The sequence below is a fragment of the Rhipicephalus sanguineus genome, chromosome 5, assembly GCF_013339695.2.
Source record: "Rhipicephalus sanguineus isolate Rsan-2018 chromosome 5, BIME_Rsan_1.4, whole genome shotgun sequence".
NCBI lineage: Eukaryota > Metazoa > Arthropoda > Arachnida > Ixodida > Ixodidae > Rhipicephalus > Rhipicephalus sanguineus.
In genome coordinates, this window is record NC_051180.1 from 116,649,859 (window position 1) to 116,673,809 (window position 23,951).

At 45.9% G+C, this 23,951-nt stretch overlaps 1 protein-coding gene across 3 annotated transcripts in view; it reads right to left on the minus strand.

Moving 5' to 3' along the window:
* The window catches only part of LOC119394177 (transmembrane protein 245), a 75,131-nt gene that overhangs the window by 14,167 nt on the left and 37,013 nt on the right, over positions 1–23,951 (minus strand). For 2 of the 3 annotated variants that reach the window (XM_037661436.2, XM_037661435.2), the window contains exons 6-11: positions 22,296–22,444; positions 19,022–19,126; positions 8,335–8,511; positions 7,678–7,905; positions 5,183–5,305; positions 3,464–3,695 (exon numbers count right to left, since the gene is read on the minus strand). In XM_037661436.2, the coding sequence (XP_037517364.1) occupies positions 3,464–3,695; positions 5,183–5,305; positions 7,678–7,905; positions 8,335–8,511; positions 19,022–19,126; positions 22,296–22,444 (1,014 nt within the window). The remainder of the gene's footprint in view (positions 1–3,463; positions 3,696–5,182; positions 5,306–7,677; positions 7,906–8,334; positions 8,512–19,021; positions 19,127–22,295; positions 22,445–23,951) is intronic. The other variant, XM_049415671.1, reaches the window with a different exon arrangement.

Below are 23,951 nucleotides of genomic sequence, written 5' to 3' on the forward strand. Positions count from 1 at the left end.
GACAGCTAAGAAGACAGGGAGAGGTAAGACGTCAAACACGACAGCACCAAAAACTACTTTGTCTAATGCAATCTGGGGAGGGAAAGAAAGCAGAATGTTTATAATGTATAGTACAAACTTTGCGTTACTCGATTCACAAATAAAAATTACTCACTTTTGTGGCTAACATCATATCTCACACAGTATGAACAACCTTAATGAAAACCAGCAGATAAAGTACAGGGGACGTTAACTGTACTACAGTATAACCTCATTACAACAGACCTTTACAGTGAAGAGGATTTTGGTCTGCTGTAAAGGGAGTATGTAAAATCCAAGTACTGTTAAAACAGACTTTTATGTAAACACTGAATGGGTCTGTTATATCCGGAGAGAATTACGAGTCACCAACATGGTCTTATTTTTACGGGGGACCAAAAAAAAATGCGCGGAAAATGGCATTTTCAGTTTCTGTAGCCAATTTTCTATCTGATTCCAAAATATCTTCACTGAAAACTACGTAGAAGTGCTATAAAATATTTTTTTTTTGCGTCTGCCCACTTGTCGAAAATTGCGGAAATAGCACAAAAAAAAATAGAAAAAAATGGCGTTTTTCAAAATTATAACACGGCAACGGCGCAACCGGGCGCCCCCATTATGGGCTCGTCGAAAAGAACATTTCTCCGTGTTCAAGTTCTCCGTTTCAGCTAGCTCCTCCATTCAGTAACAAGCGTACAAAAAGCACATGTTTGAAGTTCTATTCAAGGCCTCCAATTGGCTGCTTCTGCCGTGATGCTCGCTTCGGGATCGTCGTCTGCTGCTTGTGCGTCGCGAGGTCGCGGCTGTCGAAAATTGAGCTACTTAGTGACGTGTTCGCACTCGTTCTGTGTTCACGGGTCGACGATAATTTAGAACACTTTAGTTTGGCAGCTGCAAGCGAAAGCTCAATCATCAGATTACGATAGCACGCCGCGCTCATCGCGAACATCACAGACGTGCGACTGTAATAGCATTGACTCGTTGGACCCACTGTTAGAGGTTCTTGTTATCAGCACTTCGGAGCTTCCAACGAAGATCACCGCGGGACAACTCTTTGTACTCGCAATCGAGTATGACGTGCTTTGAAACATCGGGCACCGCCGCGGCCACGCACATCGCAACTGAGCTTTCTAGTCGATGTCGTGGCTAGGCCTAACTCCGCTCACTGTGCCAATGTACGAGATAAATCCGAACTTTGCGGGCAAGAACATCGTGCTAGCGGACGTGCGAAAGCAAAAAAGCCGCAATGTCCTTCGTCGCAAGCAACGAATCGTATCACCCGCTGGCTCCTCAGAACTGCGGATGGGTATTTTGCGCATCGGCAGCGGACACCTCGGCCAAGCTCGCCGCGCAGCGACCGCTCGGAGAAGCGGTGGCAGCGGCTAGCGATTTTGCGCGTCAGTGTCCCAAAACGCAACACCAAGCACGCTGCGCACCGATTTGTTTTGTCGCTAAAGCTAGACATAGCTGTTCATTGACAGACCAGAGATCGGCGGCCTTCGTTCTTAAATCAGTACGTCGATATCCGTGGCGCGCTGTTCCCGTCCCGAAAATATGCTAAGCGATGTTTGAAGTCGGAAGTTATTGAATTTGGTATGTCCATGATAGAAAAGTCCACTCTAAAGGAGTCCCGACCACCTTGCTGGCCTGACATTTTAGTCAATTATATCCGAATATCCGTTGTACCAGAATCCGTTGTAAACGAAGCTCAATCAATGGAACAAATACGAAGGTCAGCATAACGCCGCAAAGTGGTATATGTAATATCCGAATGTCTGCTGTAAACGGATCCGTTGTAACGAGGTTATACTTATTTTAAGTGTGTCACAGTAATTGTGATGTAGATGTGAAGAAAGTAAAGTGGATGAAAAGACGACTTGCTGCCGGCAGGGACTGAACATGCCACCTTCGGATCCAAAGCTTGTAGGTTCAGTCCCTGCTGGCGGCAAGTAGTCTTTTCGTCCACTTTACTTTGTTCACATCTACGTCACAATTACTACGACACACTTAAAATAGTACAATTAACGTTCCCTATACCTGCCTTGGCTTCATTATCTGCTGGTTTTAATTAAGGTTGTGTCAAAGAAAGAAACAAGCCTTCAAGATTCCCTTCATTCATACAGTATGAACACGTTTTGAGAGTTCTAGGACATGTACGCGTGCATATGTTCAAAATAAAGCGCATTTAGGTTAGCACACAGCAGCTGCAAGTATGGCTTAACCCTTTTAGGGTCAATGATGTACATGTATGTTCTCCGCAGACACCTTCTAAAAGGTCAATGACGTATATGACGCCGGTTTCTCTGCCGCAAGTGAGTCTATCGGCGATTCCTCCAAATCGCTGCTCAACTGCCAAATCAGAATCTGATTCATTGGATGTCAGCCCGCCAGACGAGGAGTTACTTACGAGTTAAGACTAAGATGTTGACGAGCGAGATCTCAAAAGTGTGCACAGCGAGACGATGCTGGCTGGATCAAAGGTGACATTTCTCTCTCTGTGCTTCCACTTGGCGCCACAATATGCACTTAATTTTGTGCCTCTGTGAACTACACAGACATTTATTGCAACACATAATTTTTTAACAGTCATACTATCAGCTTTTCTTGGAATTTATCTTGCTGTTACTCATGAATAAACCATGTGTATGTAACAACACAAATAATCTTTTGTCACTTTATGGTCACCCTAAAAAAATTACAACTCTTTTTTTTTAAACAGATTCGCCTCAAGAATTTAAAACAGCAATAAAGAAATCGACCCTGGCAGTTCGGATTTGGCGAAAAAATTCTATCCTCAAAGGTTAAAGTGTTTTGAATACAGCTTCACAGGTAAACTGCACTAGGACTAAATATGTTCATACTACGTATGTCTTGGTTTAAACACGCCAGTGGTGTGGACTGCTGCAAAAATGGTGCATGCTATAAACAGTCTGCATCTTCATGGGCTGCAATACCCTATGAAGATGCACACGCTCTGAAGCCTGCACACACACACACTGCAGTGGAATCTCGTTGATATGATTCTGCATTACATGTTTTTCGGCCTAATATGTTTTTATTCTTGCTCCTGGCCACCGTTACTCCCGGCCAACCTCTTTGGTTAATACCATTTTTGCATAATACATTTTATTTTCCGGTTCCCGTCAAAAACGTATCAATGAGATTCCACATTCCCTCATCCTATCACATCCTATCTCTGTTGCTACCCAAACCCCTTCACTCACCAAGGAGTACCAGGCTATTATGACGCTACTCAAGTCCACCTCTCCACCTTCCTTCCATTAAAGCTCTCACATTTCTTGCTACAGCTATTAAATGTAGTTCACGAGTGAACCACAAGTGCCACATTTGATTTCATGTCTCCCAGCATTCGTATGAACTTGGCATGTCATCCAGCATGCTGCTTATCAAGTAAACTATCGTATTCTACAATTTCAGTGCTCACCAGTGGGAATGTACACCATCTTGACATCAAAGAGCGTGTGTATTAGCCATGTGTAGAGACCATAGAATGCGGCCATCTTGAAAGAGGCTGCAAAGACGCCTGCCACAGCCTCCTCAACTGCTTCGCCCAGACGGCTAGCCGAGCCTGGCAACATACTAGAAAAGAGATCCAGCGGCTTGTAGCGTTCCTTGCTCGCACGGAGAAGGTAGTAGAGTGCAGTCATGAAAACAACCTGCAGGCAACAACACACAAGCAAGGGCTTGTAAGAAAGAAAATTTGGTTGGTTAGCCTCATGGGCAAAGAATTAAAAGAGCTAGTAAACTTTACAGTCTCACTCGAAGAACAGCTTACACCACAAGATTTGCCTGTAAGCACTTCCGCATGAGCATGTTGTCCAGTAAGATAGATGCGTTGATGGTTGAGTCAGTTGTGCATGACATAGCGTTTTGCATGCTGTGTGCACTGCACTTGAGAGATGCCAAAAGCAATGCTTTAGGTAAACACATTGTGATGTGTGTGCTGTGTGTGAGACACACCCCATGACTACCAAGTAAATCCCCCCCCCCTGGTAGGGTATGTAAAGAAAGCTTCACTTTACAGCGTGTCATGAAGAGCAAAAGGGACAAAGCATGGAGATAACAAGGTGATAGTGAATTTCGTAGCAGCAAAGAAGGAGGAGGGGATCAATGTTGTGTTTGACCCAGGATGGGCAAGTATGCATGAAAAGCTGACACACATCTCAGTAGCACGAAAGGCCCAATTTCTTCATACCACTACAAACAATAATACATATGCACGCATGCATGTACGTCATGTACAGAGTTATACTCCATGTCGTTCTGCCTATTTCTTAAGTTTATCATTTCGAAAGCCTAGACTACTATCCACAACTGAAGCTGTCAGGTGTTTTGCGCTTGAGGAAAGAGGTTGTGCTGTTGGCGTCCTCTCTTGTGGCTTTTTGCCATCGTCCTCTTGCATACACCCAAACATACAAGGGACATCAGTGTTTCTTTGCAGTTTCAAAATTCTTTCGCACACACACACCTGCACGTGCACAACCACACACAGACTGACAAAGCAGAGTGCACGATAGCAGCAATGCGTGTATCAACACCCACATGACCCTAGACCACTATGTCCTAGACATTTTTTAAAAAAGACTGACAGCACTTTCACTGTGACCAAATTAATCATGAGACAAAATTTAGGGCATTTTTCTTACAAAATTTACAGAGGAATGGTTATAACTTGTCCAAAAGCTCACGACTACTGCAATATGTCAACCAAAATTACTGCTACCCAGACATGAAACACCACCTAAGATGACATCAGTGTCTGGTTCTCTCACTTCCTGCAAGAAAATAGGCCCCTGCCCTTACGTGCACTGCCATTTCTCTTTTAAGCTTGGATCTTAAAGCTTGTGACAGTAGAAGGTGCAGATAATGGCATGACTCCTTCCAAACTATACTAGTGCCATATTTTGTGCCCAGGTTACCAAGTAAAAGTGTTAAAAGTGTGACGATTTCCTTTTTATGGCAGGGGCATTTGTGTATGCGCTTTTAGCTCTTCCTTTAATTTTATCTTAGTCAATACTGAAGCATACTAAGGTTCCTTTCTTGCGGGTAAGTCAACTTCATTTAACAAATCAGAAATAAAAATAGAGAGCCTGATGACAGTGACATGAGCACACAATGCAATGAAAAGAAATATTCTACTCACAAAATTCAGCACGAAGTTGAGAACTGCAGTACCACCGCCAAACAAGATTGAGATTGTCGTCGTAACCAGGCTGAGGACGACACTAATGTTGCCCTTTAGCAGGTTCCAGATAGATTCAAACACCTGTAGGATAAGAGCAGTATAAATACCGTAAGCTGCTGAATGTGCATAGACACAAGCCTGCTAGACGCTGTGACGCAGTGTACTGGTTTGCCCCTAAATCACCTCCGATAATTTTTTAACTAGGCATGTGTGAATAGTAAATTTTAGGTTTAATGTGAATTCAAAGTAAATAATGATTTGGTCAAATAATTTCGAATCAAATAGTTCGAATAGCATATATCACATACTACAAAGAAAAAAGAGCATATTTGTCATGACACAACTAACCTGCACAATATACTTTAAAATTGAAACAAGACATGCACAAATGTCATTCTTTTTGGTTCAAAGGGAAGTGGAAGCAACTTTGAATAGTAGCAGGATTTGACTTTCGGTAGAATGCAAGTGATAACCTGTAAAATATGTTGCATGTTAAAACTTACAATACTTTGAGCATATAAGCTGGTATAACAGCCTTTTAAACTTAAAAAGTGATGAATCGATGTGAGGGTAATATGTTCATTTAAACTTGAAGTGGGCCTTCATGGCAGTGCTGATTTCCCCTGGATAGGTGTATTCACAGTACAGCACCCACCCACTGCAGTGAAACCACCTTTACAGGGTGTATCATATGGTTTATATATGTCTATTGGTTCATTTCAAATACTTCGAAATTTCCTATAATTTAAATTCGTATCGAAGCGAATTCAAATACTGTAATATTCGTTGGAGTATTTGAAGCGCTCGAATATTTGCACAAGCCTATATTTAACATTTCAAGTAAATGCGTGCGTTGAGTTCAGAATGCCGTCACAACAACGGCAAACGTGGCTGCACTACGAGCTGTGGGCGCACTACAAATTCCAAGAAGCAATCCCTTGTCCTCAGAGGGCCTTTTGGTAATCCCCAGTGTTGGCCGTGACATCACAATTTGAGTCTAATCACGTCATCCACAAAAAGAACCTGTTTGTCTGCTCGCAGCTATGTGCACTTGCCGCTTTTCCTCCTCGCACGGTGAGGAGACGCAGTCGGCCAGGAGGAGAGATGAGCTCATGAACGAAGTGCAGCGAAGGAAAGAGAGAAACGAGCGAGGGCTTCTTTTGGATCAACAAATGTGTGTAACTCCACTATTACGGCACCGTTTCAAAAAATTCTCGCGACTACATGTTTGCTGAAGACTCGTGCACAACTGCAACATCACAACTAAATTTCAACCTCTAGGTGTTTGAGGGACCCTTTAACAGTGTTTTTACACCTACATGAGTGTAGTGCATCTAAAACGCTCAAAAGCTGTGTAAGGCTGTTTGCTTCAGCTCTTGGTTTTCATTAGTGTTGTTAATGTTGTTAAGCTGTCAAAAGTTCCAATCCAGGTCATTTTGTCCTTTCTCTAGTACCATAACAAGTTCTGTAAAGAGGCACAGCGTATGTGAGGCTACTACAAGAGAACCAAACAAGGCATATGGGTAAATGTTGGGGTATGTTGAAAACGATGTGCTTAGATGCTGACAGGAGCCGTAAATGCCTCATGGGTTTTGTGCTGCTAGAAAATGCTGCATTATCAAGAAACAGAAAAACGGCAATCTCACATCAACCTCACTGTAGGAAAACTGCTATACCTAGAAGCACATTATATTTTGCAGGTAGGTAACACAGCCATTATATGCACTTAACATAAGCTGCGAAAAGACTCAAGGACCAGCAGGACAGATGAGTAAGCAGTTATAAGTGAACCTAGGCAGCGAAACAGAATACACAGTTATTGGCAAAACATGCCAAGGAAAAATGCCTTACAGGGCATAAGACCACTCAACAGATGTTTCTCTCTGATTACTAAGAAATGTATAAATCTGCTATCCTGCCTCTGGCCTTTTCTTCTGAATCATTCGGATTTTTTGCAAGAACTCTGCAATATTTAGGTCACTTTTATTTTTTTGTCTCATTACCTTACACATTACCCAATTTCAGCGGCGCTTTTTTTTCTCGCTTTCTGACTTGTCTATCCCACGTGTTCCTGCCTATTTATTGCCACCATTCATTTATTCTAAATTATTATCCCTTACAAGCTTTTCTCCATATTATCCACCATCTGAATCTGCATACCATCTCTGTCAACTTTCTCTCGGCAAAGATGTTGAAAAAACATGACCCTTTTTATTCTAAACTTCTTTTCAAATATATTCTCAGGCTTCTTCTCAACCCACACGTGAAAACAGAAGTGCCACACAGGCTGTCTATTCAACAGATTAGGCATTCTTTCACAGTTTTTTCAGTGTTCTTGTGAAAAACATTTATCTTAGACAACGGTTATTGCACCAAACATTGCACGTTTGTAGGGCAAGCAGATCACGAGGAAGTCATAAGTCTGAAAGAGCAGTTCCTGAGCAAGCACCCACCGACATAAGTGTGCCGATGTTGTCCCGGACGAAGCTGGAAAACAGGGAGAAATCGAGGTTGCGCAGCGAATCGGTGAGAGCATCCCAGGAGGGCCCATGGTGCAAGGTGGGGTCATCGGTGGCATTGCGTGCCACCCACAAGTGGTAGGCACGGTCCCACAGCTCCAGCGTCTGCCGCTCAACTTCCAACACGTGCGACTCATCCGCATCGTCCAGGGCCCGTCGCACCTGCATACGTCAAAGGGGAACACTGAGAAGTCACTCGGCAGGATAAAATTAGATTCTGCGATTCAACACATCACAGCGATGCGGACAAGACAGATAGATGTTCAGGGGAAGACGGAGGTTTCAACAAGAGGAGTTGTCATCATCAGGTTGAAGACAAGTCCTGACAAAGACAAGCCCACTTGTGGCTCAGGCACATTTACAGCATTTACCCGACACTGACATTCTCAGTCAGTGGCAAGAGATTGAAAAGAGAATATGGACCAGATGGAGCAAACGCCGACAAAGCTAACACAACAGCATGCACCTTAAAAGTGATAAATGACATCAAATTGTTCTGCAAGTATAGCAGTATACAAATAAAGATCACACGAGCAATTTTGAACAAGAGCATGTTTACGGAAAAAGTTTACGGGAAGAGTGTTGGCTCACCGCGCCACTGATCCACTGACGGCCGTAGAGGTAGGCATCTCCCAGCATTGAGTCGAATGCTCCCTGGGCATTGCGCAGGGACTCGGGCAGCAGTTCCTGTAGCTCTGGGCTGTTGACAACAGTGTGGTTGATGAGGCTGCTTGTCACCTCCACCAAGTGCATGCTCTCACCGTACACCTGGACACATGCACATGCACGCACGTCCAATGATGACATAGCCATGATAGTCTAGGTCGCCTGAAACACCCAGCATATTTCCAACACTTTCCTGCCCCATGCTCCTAGAGCCTCTCTATCCTCAATCCCCTTTCCTTTACAGAGTAGCATGTAGACACCATACACGTTGGCAAAATTCTCTGTATTCAATAAAGAGCTTTCCCTCTCCAACAATATTCCATAAATGAGTTCTGTCACAACACATTAAAGAGAATGGTGCGTGCCAAGGCTACGGTAATCAACTGTGAAATAGTTCAGTGGACAACACGCGATTTGTAAACCTTTAGTGAAGATCAACGCTTCAGCTCCTGGGACATTTTTCATGCCACAACGCTGCCATTGGGAGCTACAAGCATGTGCACATGCAGATGATCACAGTGCACTACTCGAGGCCTGGCATCTTGCCAGCAATGCCTTTCCCTTTCGCATAGTGATAAGCTCATGTCATCTCTGTATACCAGCAAACTGGTATGTTGCCATGTGCCTCAAATGGAGTCATTTCAAAAATGTTTCATAGAAGTCAGAGGAATAGCACATTGCTTGAACATTTACATGCAGTTTTACAGAAAAGATACACGTGTAGGTGTTTAATTTTACAAAGGCATGGAGAACTTGTGTGTTTTATTATCCTGTACAGTAAATTCTCAGTAAATGGAAATATCTTAAGCGGAACTGCTGCTAAAATGGAACAACTGCTTCTACAGTGAAACCTCATTAAAGGGACCGACAACTGATTTTTCTCGACCCAGTTTTTTACGGCGCGACAGGAAGCTCACCCTTCGTAGCGTTTGTAGCTGCAGTGATTTATCCGAAAAGCGCGCAGTTATTTTATAAGCGGTATTTTTCGGTCTGAAAGGCTCCAAACACGCATGGAGGCTTGCTCCAGCAACGCTGAGAATTGATAGCGATGCCGCTAGCCCTAGTGAAAGCTGTCGTTGTTCTACTTTCGCAGGATGTTACTGTAACTATGCTTAACCACCTTTATTTTGAGCTTTCCAACCATTTGTGAAAATAGCAAGCTGTTACAATGAGATATGTGGCTTTATACACATTCCCGGTATTTGTACAGCGTTGTGTGCGCCGCGAGGCGGTAAATTCAGGAGAACGATCCTCAGGTCACGTGGGCATAAAGTCACGTGATCAAAGCGATAGCTCATCTAGGTACATCCGTACATCTTCACCACGGTGTAAGAATATTCAGGTGTTGACACTGCGCGCGCCTAAGCGGCCAGAAAATGTTCGGTCGTCGGTCCGTTGAGCGGTGTGCCATCTAATGGCTTGAGGCGGAGAGCGCCCGCGAGTAGCCGAATCACGGTGGTGCTGCGTCATCGCCGCAGCTCTCGCCGTGCCCTCTCCTGTTGCTCTCTCGATTTCGCCCCTCGACGCCGCTTGGCGGATGCACATTATCCAGCAAAATGGCCACGCCTTCACACGTCGTAAACAGTCCCCAGCGCGAACCTCATCTCTTCGCTGGTCTGCGCGGAGAAGATGTGGAGGACTGGCTGGACGATTTCGAGCGTGTCAGTTCTGCTAACCGGTGGGACGACACGTACAACCTAACTCACGTCTCCTTCTACCTTACCGGTGTGGCGAAGACGTGGTTCTTCAACCACCTGATTGACATCCCCGACTGGGCTACCTTCAAAGAACAGCTGCGCCAAGTCTTTGGCACACCGGCCGTTCGGTCGGCTCTCGCCAAGAAAACCCTCGAGGCTCGGAAACAACAACTCGGCGAGTCGTACACGTCCTACATCGAGGATGTTCTTGCGCTCTGCCGACGTGTCAATCCATCAATGTCAGAGTTGGACAGGGTACGCCACATTCTCAAGGGCATTACAACTGTCGCATTCAATGCTCTTGCCATCAAGAATCCGGCTACCATTGCTGAAGTTGTCACAACGTGTCAGCGCCTCGACGAACTCGAGTCTGTTCGCCTCCCACCGGACAGTGACGAAACACGTTCTACAACGGACGCAGACCTACGAGGCATGATAAGGGCACTGATACGTGACGAATTGCGATCCATGGGATTCTCAGTGCCTACACTGTGTCCCAGTCAGCCTTCCGGCACGGCCTTGCGTGATGTCATCAGGGAGGAGCTAGCGTCCTTGACTCACTCGGCGCACATTCAACCCACTGCGTCTCGCCTCCTACCAACATTCGCGCAAGTTGCTGCCACACCTCTAGGGAACGCCAACTCGACGTTGCAGCCATCAACATACGCGTCGGTTGCTGCCGCGCCCCCTGCGAGCTTCCCGTCACCGCCGGCTGAGCCCTCCTCTGCCCATCTGACTGCGCTATCACCCGGTGGCCCAAACCCTGCCTACTACCCGCCTTGGCGATCATCTCGCCCTACGTGCTACTATTGCGGCTATCGCGGCCACATCTCGCGCTTTTGCTGCAAGCGCCAGCAAGATGAGCGTCGAGGATACGACATGTGCGAGCGTGACTTCCCCGGAGGAGCCTTTTACCAAGGCCGCCGTTATTCGTCACCTCCGCGTCGATCACCATCTCCGCCCGCATCGAGTGAAGTGCGCAATAGTTATCGGCCAACCAGACGCCGTTCACCTTCGCCCTTCCGTCGTTCCTCGTCTCCGCTTCGGCCTGCCTCCCTCACCTCTGACCACCGTCCGGAAAACTAAGCGATGCAGTTTTTGGAGGAAAAACTGCATTCACACACAGGACTCAAATTCCTCCAGCACGCCCTTCCAATATGATTTCTGTAATAGTTGAAGGAGTGCACGTCGATGCCTTGGTGGACACTGGTGCTACGTTTTCTGTTCTTCGTGCTGATTTGTGTGCCTGTCTCAGGAAAGTGATGACGCCTTACGATGGACCTACACTGGTTGCAGCCCAGGGGAACACAATTCGCCCTTCCGCTCTGTGTACTGCCCGCGTACTAATCGATGACATTCTTCACCACATAGAGTTCGCTGTGCTGTACCCGTGCTCTCACCAACTCATTTTAGGATGGGATTTTCTGTCGTCTGCTTCCGCGGCTATTTGTTGTGGCCAACGTGTCGTCCACCTTACCGGCACAGACTACTCGCTCGGCGACGACATCTACAAGCCACTTCGCCTCGTCGCTGCTACAGATACCGAGCTGCCACCACGTGAACAGCGAATCGGTTGTGTCCAACGACGTCGACTCTGGTGACGTATTGGTCACCCCGTCACCCCGCTGCCTTAGTAAAGGCATAGCTCTTGCATCGGGTGTCGTTCGCTTCCACAATGGTTCAGCTCTCGTCGCCGCCACGAACGCAACATCGGAAAAGGTTTTACTTCCGCGGGGCACCACGGTAACCTGCGTTGCCGATCCGGAGCCTGTATGCGTCCTGCCCCTTACGCCTGTCTGCTCCAAAGGCCACTCTACTGCTGATCGTACTTCTTTCTCCGCCCTTACAGCAGTCATCAGCAGTGACTTGACAGATTCGCAGAAGCAGCAGCTGGTTGCTTTGTTGAACAAGCACGCAACCTCTTTCGATGCCTATTCGTCCACCTTGGGCCAAACTACCGCTGCAGCACATCGCATTCAGACCGACGGAACATCGATTGTGCACCGCCGCCCGTACCGCGTGTCTCTAGCCGAGCGAAAAATCATCGAAGAAAACGTAGCCGACATGCTGCAACGGGACATAATCCGCCCCTCAGCCAGCCCTTGGTCGTCTCCCGTTGTTCTGGTGCGGAAAAAGGATGGTTCCGTACGCTTTTGCGTCGATTACCGGGCGCTCAATAAGATCATTAGGAAGGACGTATACCCTATGCCACGGATTGACGACGCCCTTGATTCCCTACAAGGTGCGGAATACTTTTCGAGCCTCGACTTGCGTTCCGGCTACTGGCAAATCCCCATGCACGAAGATGACAAAGAAAAAACAGCGTTTGCCACTCCAGACGGCCTATATGAGTTCAACGTGATGCCTTTCAGGCTATGCAACGCACCCACGACTTTTGAGCGTATGATTGACACCGTGCTGCGGGGCCTGAAATGGAAGACTTGCCTGTGCTACCTAGATGACATTGTTGTCTTTTCATCAACGTTTTCTCAACACCTGCAACGCTTGGATGAAGTTCTGACGTGCCTTGCGGGCGCTGGTCTTCAAATTAACACCAAGAAATGCCATTTCGCCAGCAAGTCCATTAAAGTCCTCGGTCATGTCGTGAGCAAGGACGGAATACGCCCTGACCCCGACAAAACCGCTGCGGTGCTTCGCTTTCCTCGCCCTGAGAAACCTAAAGACTTGCGAAGTTTCCTTGGCCTCGCGTCTTACTTTCGTCGATTTATACGAAACTTTGCCTCCATAGCTGCACCACTACACAAGCTACTTGTCTCCGGTACGCCCTTTGAGTGGTCTCAGGAATGTGAATCGGCTTTTGACATGTTGAAGGATGCCCTCACGACCGATCCTGTTCTTTCCCATTTTGACGAGGCTGCTCCGACTCTCCTGCACACAGACGCCAGCGGCCGCGGTTTAGGCGCCGTTCTTCTGCAGCGCGACAACTCTTCGCGAGAGCGAGTCGTTGCATACGCCAGCCACGTACTCTCTGCAGCCGAGAGGAACTACACGATCACCGAGCAGGAATGTCTGGCCGTCATCTGGTCGGTGCAGAAGTTTCGTCCCTATCTGCACGGCCGTCATTTTACTATTGTTACTGACCACCACACGTTATGTTGGCTTTCCACACTCAAGAACTTATCGGGACGCCTCGGTCGCTGGATTCTGCGTCTTCAGGAGTATGAGTTCGATATCATCTACAAGTGTGGCAAAAAACATCAAGACGCCGACGCTCTTTCTCGCTGCCCGCTACCTACGGCCTCGCTCGGCGCTTCCGCAACCGCCTCGCATACCAAACACTGTGAGCCCAATTTTACATCGGTCCCATCTCTGGCCTCTATAGACCACCTGCCTCCGGACAACGACCAAGAATTTGCCTCTCGCCAGCTAGCTGACCCGTACTGTCGACGGATCATGGGCCATCTCTCTGGAACTTTCTGTCCACTTAACGCGCGGCTACATCGCCAACTCTCGCAATTTAAGCTCGACAACTCCGTGCTGTACCGCCGAATTTACCATCCTGACGGTCAGCGCTGGGTGGCCGTTCTACCTCGCTCTCTCCGCTCTCACGTCCTCACAGCCTTCCACGATGATCCGACTGCAGGTCATCTCGGTTTTCATAAAACCTACGACCGCCTTAGAAGTCGTTTTTATTGGCCTGGCATTACTACTAGCGTAGCCAGGTACGTCGGGTCCTGCACTATCTGTCAAAGTCGAAAACTCCCAACATCTGGTCCTGCCGGTAAACTGCAGCCTCTTCCGTGTCCCGCGACACCATTTGAAGTTGTAGGTGTCGATCTTTTCGGCCCCCTTCCAGTAACTGCCGCCGGCAAACGATGAATCGTGACAGCTGTGGACCATTTGACCCGCTACGCTGAGACATCTTCTGTGGCTACTGGTTCTGCTTCTGAAGTTGCCGATTTCGTTCTCCAAGCCATTATACTCCGCCATGGCGCTCCGCGTGTTCTGATCAGTGACCATGGAAAGGCTTTCCTCTCTCAACTATTGAACGAACTTCTCCGATCCTCCGGCACCACTCACAAGACCGCTTCCAGCTACCATCCTCAGACTAACGGTCTGACCAAGTGATTTCATCGCACACTTGCCGATATGATCTCCGCCTATATTCAACCAGACCACAAAAACTGGGACGCGATTTTACCATTCGTCACTTTGGCCTATAACACAGCCATTCAGCGGACAACCGGCTATTCACCGTTTTACCTGGTTTACGGACGTTCCCCTACTTCCCTTCTGGACGTTTCTTTCTTTACCTCCAACGTAAATCCGTCGCCATCCTCTGCCGAGGAATACGTTTCACGACTCGCCCAGTGCCGCCAGCGTGCTCACCTGAATACCGAAGCCAGACAGCAAGACAGGAAGATTGCTTATGATGCAGCGCATCGTGCTGTCTCTTTCCAACCTGGTGACGAGGTCCTGCTCTTGACGCCTCTTCGCACACCTGGTTTGTGTGAGAAGTTTCAGCCACGGTTTATCGGGCCGTACACAGTTCTGGAACAGACTTCACCTGTTAATTATCGCGTGACGCCACTTGTAACCCCAGCAGATCGCCGTTACCGTACTACCGAGATTGTCCACGTCTCCCGCATCAAGCCCTTCATACGACGTTCCTCCTCTCCTTAACCTGCAGCGGCCAGGCTGGCCGCTTTCAATATTCTTACACCGTGATCTTCACCTAGGTGCAGAGAGTGTGTCTAGGGACGGTTTAGGTAAAACCACCGAACACGCGGAACACGTAGTACAATCGCGTGGTGCGTGATGGGTGTGTGTGAGAGGCGTGAACGGGGTGGGCGTGTGTCCACAGCTTCCGAGCTAGTAAAGTTGCGTTAATTCGTTACCACTTAAAACGTGGCAGGCCGTTTCAAGCACGTCTTCATTAGCACTGAAACCGACTCTTGGGAAAAGAAATACAGGCAAGTGAGGTGTGAAAACGCAATGTGAAGTGCTAAATGTTGAGAAAGCGCCTATGAACCAAATGTACTGGCAACAGCTGGGTTGAGGCATTTTCATTGGTGTCATGTGTGCCGACTCTACGTAGTTTCCGTGAATGGTTTGAGAAGTGTTTTGCGTTTTTTTTCCTTCATGTATTGCATGAAGCTGCACACATTTTAAGTGTCCCGTAGAAATGCTTGTACGCAAGAAGAGTAGCTTGGGCTTGTTCGTGTACATACATAACGCAAGCGGAATAGCTCACACCGAGGCAGGGACGGTGTAAGCAAGTCGACACGAGAGCATGTGTTGTCTTGCTTGCTCCGTCGTTTGCTCGTGCTAGGTCTAAGAGGTGCTAGCGCGCGCCCCGGCGCTTTCGCTGCCGTCCATCGAGAGCGTCCGACAGGAGAAAAGAATCGCTCTGCGAGGCTCACTTGTTGCGGGATCGGCAGGAACTGTAAGTAAACTGGGAAAACTTGGCATCGCCTCATATGGAATAATCGAGCTCTTGATTTCTCTCGTGGTTGACGCTGCACCGTCCCTAGCATTCCCCAGAAAGCGATGTTATACGGAGCGGTGACGTCTGCATCGAACTAGCCAATGAGAGCGAGGATCACCCTCCTGGAGTTACCGCTTCGCGTGTGCGCCTGCACCCAAGGTAGCCTGCGCCTGTGTCATGGATGGCTTGTCCCGGCGTCGTTACTCTCTCGATACACGAGCCAAGCCAAGTAATCGAAAACGTAACTGTGCATATGCACGGCCGCACCGAGTAGCAGCGCGCGTCATTTCTGAGACGAAGTGTAGGTAGCAAAACTATGTCGGTCCAAAATCTTAGCGACCTGGAGACTGCGTGCACAGTTGCATGAACACGCTGAAAAGTTGCTCAAGACGCGCTGACGAGCATGGGATCATTACGTCACGCGAAGGCAGCGCCACTTTAATGCATACTACTAAGGCAGGCCTATATGTACGTTATTATGGAGTAATACCTTTTAATATAAAGAAACGAACAATATTTCAATACTAACAAAAAAATCGTCGACCGCGTACAGCAATCAACGGTCACGTGACTGTCTTCATCGGATCATTCATGTTTTTGCCGCCAGAGGCGCAACATGTCACTTTTCGCGACTTTCAATTAAGAAATAAAAATATAAATCCATCTCTCACGAAAAAAACAGGGTTGGTTTGAGTCAGTGCGACGGACGATCTTTACATCAGTGGAGTCAGCTCATTTCATATTCTGGGCAGTTGTCGGTCCCTTTAATACGTACCCGCTTTAAACATACTAACGGTTAAAACGTAGTTGCGACGAACCCCCGACCGAGTCTCATAGAGATTAATGCATTCGCTGATCGCTTAAGTCATAGTGGTTCGTCCTATGCCTACCGGTTAGTGCGTACCTGCGCGTACCGCGATAACTTTTTCTGCCATAAATGTTTACAGCTCCGCTGAACTTGCCGACGCCAAAAGGTGCCGCAAAAGCTCTTCTATCTTTCCTAGAATCGCTGAGAGCGGTCGATCAATTATTCTAACTTCCGTGCGATTGCGGCGACGCCTTTGCGGATAAGCATCGGGAAAGAACCAAGGCGTGATCGATGGTGGCCGCCGACGATCGCGCGCCAGTACGACTTATCGCCGGCAACCCTATCACCTTCACCTATCTGCTCGGGCACACGTGTGGCGTAGCGCTACCTTAAAGGACCCCTGACAGCAAAATTTTTGTTGGTGACTTTTTTGCTGTAATTTGTAGCTTTGTGTCTGGTAATCTCTAAATTAAATCGTAAATGCTCTAGAGTATCGTACAACTAATTCTAGCGTAGTTAATTGTGACCATTTTAGCATCACTTCAAAATGCCCGCCTAAAAACCACAAGAAACTGGCGCCCCATGCAGGGGACCGTCAAAGACCACGTGCACTCAAGCTGTGGGTGACGTTGAAAGCGCGGTTTTCAAATCGGGGCCCCGCGCGTGGTAGAGATTGAAGGTATGTGGATGCCTCGGTATGGGTTAAACCTGTTAAGCGCGTGTCCCCTCACGAAAACTACCTCGAGAGCAGCCCGACAACAGAGCGAGAGGGGTGCGGAACAATAGGCCTTGCCGGGTGCCAGTCGTCGTATTGTGCACGTGCGCCCCGCAAACCTTCTGGGACGTCCACAATACTTGCTTTACTCGTGAACGTCACACGGGGCCTCTATCTACGTCATACCAGGACGTCGCAAGGTGCAGCCAACTCAAGTGAGCACTCACGCTTACTTTAAAACCAAATTAAGATATCTTAAAGGCAACGTTCGTCACTAATAATCGGTCAGATAGGCCCCCGTATACAGGAAAGTCAAACAACACAAAGATCTCGAGGTTTCAATTTTGGTGTCAGGGGCCCTTTAAGCCTACTGCACGATTTTCATAGGCGACAACCTGAGCGCGCTGGGCCACCGATCACTGTCGCCTCGTTGTGCGGGACGGCGTTGAAGTGCACGCCGCTGTGTAGAAACGAAAGCAGCTTACTGTTGCTGAGTTCAGTGTTGCAGCGCCGAGAAACCTCGCTGCCTTGACAATTTCACGCCAAGCGCGCGTACGGTACAGCAAGCGTAGCGCTGTTGTAACCAAAGTTCAAGGGTTTTTTAGGTGGCCGCCTAAACGTGCCTCCGTCCGCTACCAGGAGCGCTAGGGCACGTGGAGATGCGGTGTGCACATCGCTTGCTGAAAGCTCGTCGTCGCTGCGATAACCCAACTAGCTAATCGCCGCATCTGTGCGCGGTCTGGAGCGGAGTGGGTGCGAAGAACATTCACACGGCAAGCGCACGCGTACGGTACAGCAAGCGGCCCTGCACCACGGTGACGGCGTGAGCCGAGTAGGCGACGCGCTGCACGCAACTAGCCAGGGACGATCGGCTCTACGCGGCCGTATGTTTCAATGAAACTTGTCAGTTTTCGCTTAGTGGCAGATCGCGATGCAGACGCGTACACATGTGTTGCAGAGAGCCGATACTGTCCGCTCTGTTGCTATGTCAGCCGCTGCGTGCGTATCGTGGACTCTGCAATAGTTTCGAAATGTGCCTTTGGCGTCTCCACCGCGCGCTATAGGATGGTCGTGCGAGACAGCCAGAATCTTTTCCGCACAGAAAGAAAGAAAAGGCGTAGTGATGCGTACTTGAGGCAATATCTGCTATGGTACTGTGTTTATTTCTGCGTTGGTGGTGATGGCGCACGTCAGGTGACGCAAATTTGTACTTGCTGGTTAATGCGTACTACCGTTTAGTACGCAGTTATGCCGCGTTCCCGCCAGGTACGTATTAACGAGGTTTCACTGTATACTGATTGGCTTCATACTTGAATTCCGCACCCCTGTTCCTCTCTCAGTAAACGGAACTCCTGTTAAACGGAAGGTATTTCCCTGGTCCCTTCAGGTTCCATTTAACGAGTCTACAGTCAACTACAGACTGCAGAATACAGTCTACTGTATTCTTAACATCACGAACGCCCATCTGTCATAGTCTCCTGTCAATTCCACTGAAGATTCTGATCAAGCTTAGTGGGCTGCAGCCCCATTTTGGCCTTCTTCAATGATGACTATACTCTTTGGAAGCACATTACAGTGTGTAAAACATGCAGGAAAAATTAATTACAGTAGACATCAGTACGATGGCGGGTTTCAAGAACTTTTCAGAATTTTCTCAACAGAATGAAATGAATAGGGATGAAGTGGTGCACAAAAATGCACAAGCTCTTGTTTATTCCTGCGAAACCAGAGAAAATTCAGAAAAAGAAAAAAGTCATGGTTGCGCTAGATATTGATTCAGGTTTGTACTGCTGCTTCATATTGTGCTAGAGCCACTTCAAAACAAAATAACAGTACTCCTTTCAACAACTGCTCAACACCTATTGGCTGCATTCTCAAACCTAAAAACATGGTGACGAGACAACAGTTCATTATGCAAGAGAGAGACCACAATAGAAGCAAACCTGCAAGGCAAGGAAGATGGTGCCCACAGTGGCCAGCAGAGTCACAAGCAACAGAATTCCAATGGTGGTGAGAGAGTCTATGGACGTTTTCAGCACAGACACCATCTGAAATTAAAGCACAACGAAGAAGTTGGTTGCCACACACACATACAAATAACTGCCCTTGCTCTTATTGCATAGACTTTTTTCAAACATCAATTTTGTTTTGGCACTACAGGTGTACCAGTGTTGTCCAACACCCTAACATTGAGAGCTAGTTGGTTAACCTTCAATGTAGGCTGAAAGTGACCAACTAAACATAGTGAAAGAAGCGTCCAACTCGTACTATGAAGAAAAATTTCGGGTGGCTCGCAACATGGTTACGCACCTTACCCGTAATCGTAAGAAACAGTATTATTCCGAGCTAATTACAAAAAACTCCGGAAATTCAAAGATAACGTGGAAAATCATAAACTCTGTTATAAAACCCACCCCTAATCAATACGGTATGGCTGATGCACAAATAATGGGAATATCAGCAGAAATTTTGGTTTCAACTTTTAATCAATATTTTTGTAATATTGGTAAAGAAATTGCGAACTCCTGCCGTGAAGTGGTCGTCGGTACCGTTCCGGATAGAGTTATCAATTCTTTTGGATACATCGACATAACTCCTGCGGAAATTGTAACTGTCGTTAAAGCTATGCCATGCAAACATAGTGCAGGGTGTGATGAGGTATCACCATTCATACTTAAAAACTTCATAGACATTCTTTGTGTTCCTTTGGCAAAAATCTTTAATCATGCATTTCACACGTCAACTTACCCAGATTTACTAAAAATAGCAAGGGTTGTTCCAATTCACAAAAATGGAGACCGTAGCCTTCCGGAAAACTACCGCCCCATATCTGTATTAAGTGCCATAAATATAGTGTTCGAAAAACTTATCGCGAAACGACTACTAAATTTTCTCGATCGAGAGTCTGTACTAACAAATAGCCAACATGGTTTTCGTAGCAATAGATCCACTTCCACTGCAGTACTATTTCTTTCAGATATGGTCAATTCTTACCTAAACAACAACATGATAGTGATTGGTATCTTCATTGACGTCAGAAAAGCTTTCGACACCGTTCATCACGGTATACTACTTAGCAAATTAGAACGGTATGGCTTCCGAGGGGGAACTCTAGAATTTTTTCGAAGCTACCTTACGAACCGACAACAAACGGTTCATTTTGGCAACACTAATTCAGGATTTTTGCCCATTACATCCGGAGTACCGCAGGGATCGGTGTTAGGACCTATTTTATTTTCATTGTACATGAATGACCTCCCTTTAATATTACATAACTTCACCCCAGTCATGTACGCTGATGACACTGCTCTCATTTGCGCACACGAATCGATCGATGGAGCCTTAAGCATGGCTAACGAAGAATTGAAACAAATCTGCGACTGGTTTCAGGCCAATAAACTGGCTTTAAACGTTAGCAAAACGAAATACATGGTGATTCATTCGCCATACAAAGTTATTGCTTTGGACTCGTGTGTGCTTCAGGCTGAGAGCGAAACCATAGAAAGAGTGAGTAGCTTAACATACCTTGGAGTTGTTCTAGATCATCATTTCAGCTGGAAAATGCATGTTGACTCTCTCTGCAAAAAACTCGCGACAGCCTGCTTTACGCTTTTCAAATGTCGCCAGTACTTCGATGAAGCAACTTTGAGAACAATTTACTTTGCCATATTTCACAGCCAAGTCTCATACTGTATTGAATCTTGGGGTCATACATACGAATCATACCTAAAGCCACTTATAGTTCTGCAAAAACGTGCTATCCGTTTTATATCAAACGCAAATTACATGGCCCCATCTAAACCACTCTTTCGTCAGTACCAAGTCATGCCTCTACGACTAGTCGTAAATTATAAAACAACAATAATGGTCTACAAGTCTCTAACAGGCAATGTCCCTCTTCACCACTCCCTTTTTATGCCATCACAATTGCAAACAAGAGCCCGTCATTGCGGTAACTTCCTAAAACCACTGGTTAAAAATATTTATGGCAAAAGGCGACTTTATAGCGTTGGCACGTCGTTGTGGAATAACCTACCAGTTCAAGTGAAACAACACCATGCTTTCATTTTCATGCTTAAACGTCATTACAAGGAACTGTATTAGACTATTTATATGTTTAGTATTAAAAAGTGACATGATAAACTAACTAATGTTTTGTATGCTGACCAACAATGCTATTAAACAGATGTATAGAAATATTAGATGTATTAATTATGTTCAGTATGCAAACCAAAAACCAGTTCAACTGCTGTGTATAAGTTATATGTTTTTCAATGTGTTCTTTATCTGTGTATAAGTTATATGTGTTTCAAAATTATCCATATCTTAAACTAAAATGTCGTTCATTGTATAACTTTGTCTCCTGCCTGTACTTTATGTGTACTATAGTTGCATGGATCCAAACTAGCATTCTGCTAAGGATCCAGATGTTGCTAACATGTTTTTGTTTTACTGTATTTCATTTAATGATAATAAAGTTCAAAGTTCAAAAGTTCAAGTTCAATTTCATATCAAAACAGCCACACAGGAGATGCAATTATTCACACTGCCATACAAAGACTATAAGTTTGTATGTTTTTCAACAAAAAATAGTCAAGTTCTAGGGGCTTTACGTGCCAAAACCATGACATGATCATGAGGCACGCCGTAGTGTCTCCTGATTACTTAATTGTGGACTCTTGATTACTTAATTCTGACCACAAGTAGTACACCTAAATCTAAGTACACGGGTCTTTTATCCACTTACAACATGAAGAAATCACTAAAATGTGCAACCTTTCTAGGCCACTACTTGTCCTCAATAAATGTTATTCATTCCTGGCCCGCCTCCTCTCTTTCTGGCTAATGTCACAGACTGATTTTTCATCACAATGCCAAGCACTGTCGCAGTCGAGTAGATACGGTGTTTTTGTTACTGTACGTATGTACGTACAATGGCAAGCAAGAGCTATTAGAAAGAGGGGGCACATTCTACAAAACACAACTGATTCAGAAGTGGTGTTTTCATTTTTCTTTGAAGCATCAGAATATATTCGACACATTATTCAGAGGCAGTTTCCTTCTAAAAAAGTTAGTGCTGTTCAAACATCCATACCTTGTACCCTTATATGTAGGTAAGGAGCTCTCAAGGCAAAAACATCTCAAAAACGCAATGAATAAACAAGCAAATTTACAGACTCGGCAAACACTGGCGAGGGTGGAGGAATCAATACGCACCCGCTTGTCACCCTCCCTTAGCAGTCTCCAGAGCCCGTGCACAGGGGCTGGGAAAAGAGCCTGGCTGCGCTCTTCGTACCAGTTACGCAGCGTCCAACACACAGTGCGTGACTGATCCCGCAGACAGCTCCACAGGTTCAAGTGGCTTCCTGCAACGCATATGATTTGTTCAGTACGTGCCAAACACCACTGAAAATGGTCTCACATTTGCCAATGATCACAATATATGAAGCACGGTGACAAGTCAGTAAATTGCAGAAATTTAGCTGGCCTCAACATCAAGAATAGTGTCGTAACACTGCCATTATGTGGCATGAAATTTCAGTCTTAAATGGGAAAAAAAAGTTCGTCGCACGGAGGGACATGGCTTGCGGAGATATTTAGCTGTGTTTTATGTCCAAACCCGATCAAACTAAATATACTTGTTTAGTTTTTCATGCTGATTTCAAATATGCAATAACTTTTCTTGAAGGTCAACTAATTTACAAGATACACAAAGCTTCCTCTTTATTGTTTCTGGAGACAGTAGGAAAAAATCCGTTCAGCACAAAACAAATGTTATCAGATAGCTACATACTATAATATGCAATAAGTGCAACACTGCAAACAGTTTTCGAATCAAATGATAACTAGTCATTCTGGAATTGATCAAAATTAAATGTATGTGCCATGACTACCATGAAAAAAAAAACAAAATCAAATGTAAAAAACCTATGAGTAGAAAATGAGAATTCTGCTCTCAGCACTTTGTGATACACAATTTGGGCTTCATGTTAAAGCAATAATTACAGCTCTAGCTGTTCTAGATCATGAGATATTACTCCGACAAGCTAAGTAAGTGACCCAAAAACATGTCAAACAAGGGACTAGCGTGGTCCCGTGTTTCTTCTTCTGGTCCCTGTCTCCTTTTACGCAAGTAACCATGTCATATTATACCACATTCAGCTCATACTCGCTGCGCAGATATAAATTGTGGATGAAATACTGATCTTATAAGACTTAACTTAGGCTTAACATGTGAAAGAATAGTTGTAGATCTAAATAATGTAGTAAAGGAAAAATTTGTTCTTTGATGATTTTTTTATCTCCACAGGTCATGTCCACCCTTAAGAAAGAATGCAACATGTCATGGAGACACTACCAGAAAGTATTTTCGGACGCCAGCTGAGTGGGTGTTAACTTCATGGCCATGTTGCAAAATGCAGACAACAAGCACTGAATGCACAAAATATGCTTAAATTACTGTTTTCTATAATTTGGAAAGCGTGATGCCTCGCAGTTCATGAAAGCGTTTTGTCTGCACTCCAGGGCAGACACCGTGGTTTATGCGTATGAATGGACGCAGTTGTGATAATCTCCTCAAGTCTTCAGCACTGTTTAAAATGCCATATGTAGAGGTTTGTTTACCAAGCATGGAAATATAGAGTGCTTGAATTTTGTTTCCCAGTAATAAAGATTATATGCGATTCTAAGTTTTGCTCACTTGGATTCCCTGTGCAGATTCATAAACTTATAAATGGTAAATATAAGTGTAGATTACTAATTAGCAAAAGCCACAATGTGTTGAATTGATGACAAGACTCAATACATTCTATGGAAGGAAACCATGGAAAACAAAACAGCACTGAAGCACTGATATGCACCTATGGTTAACAC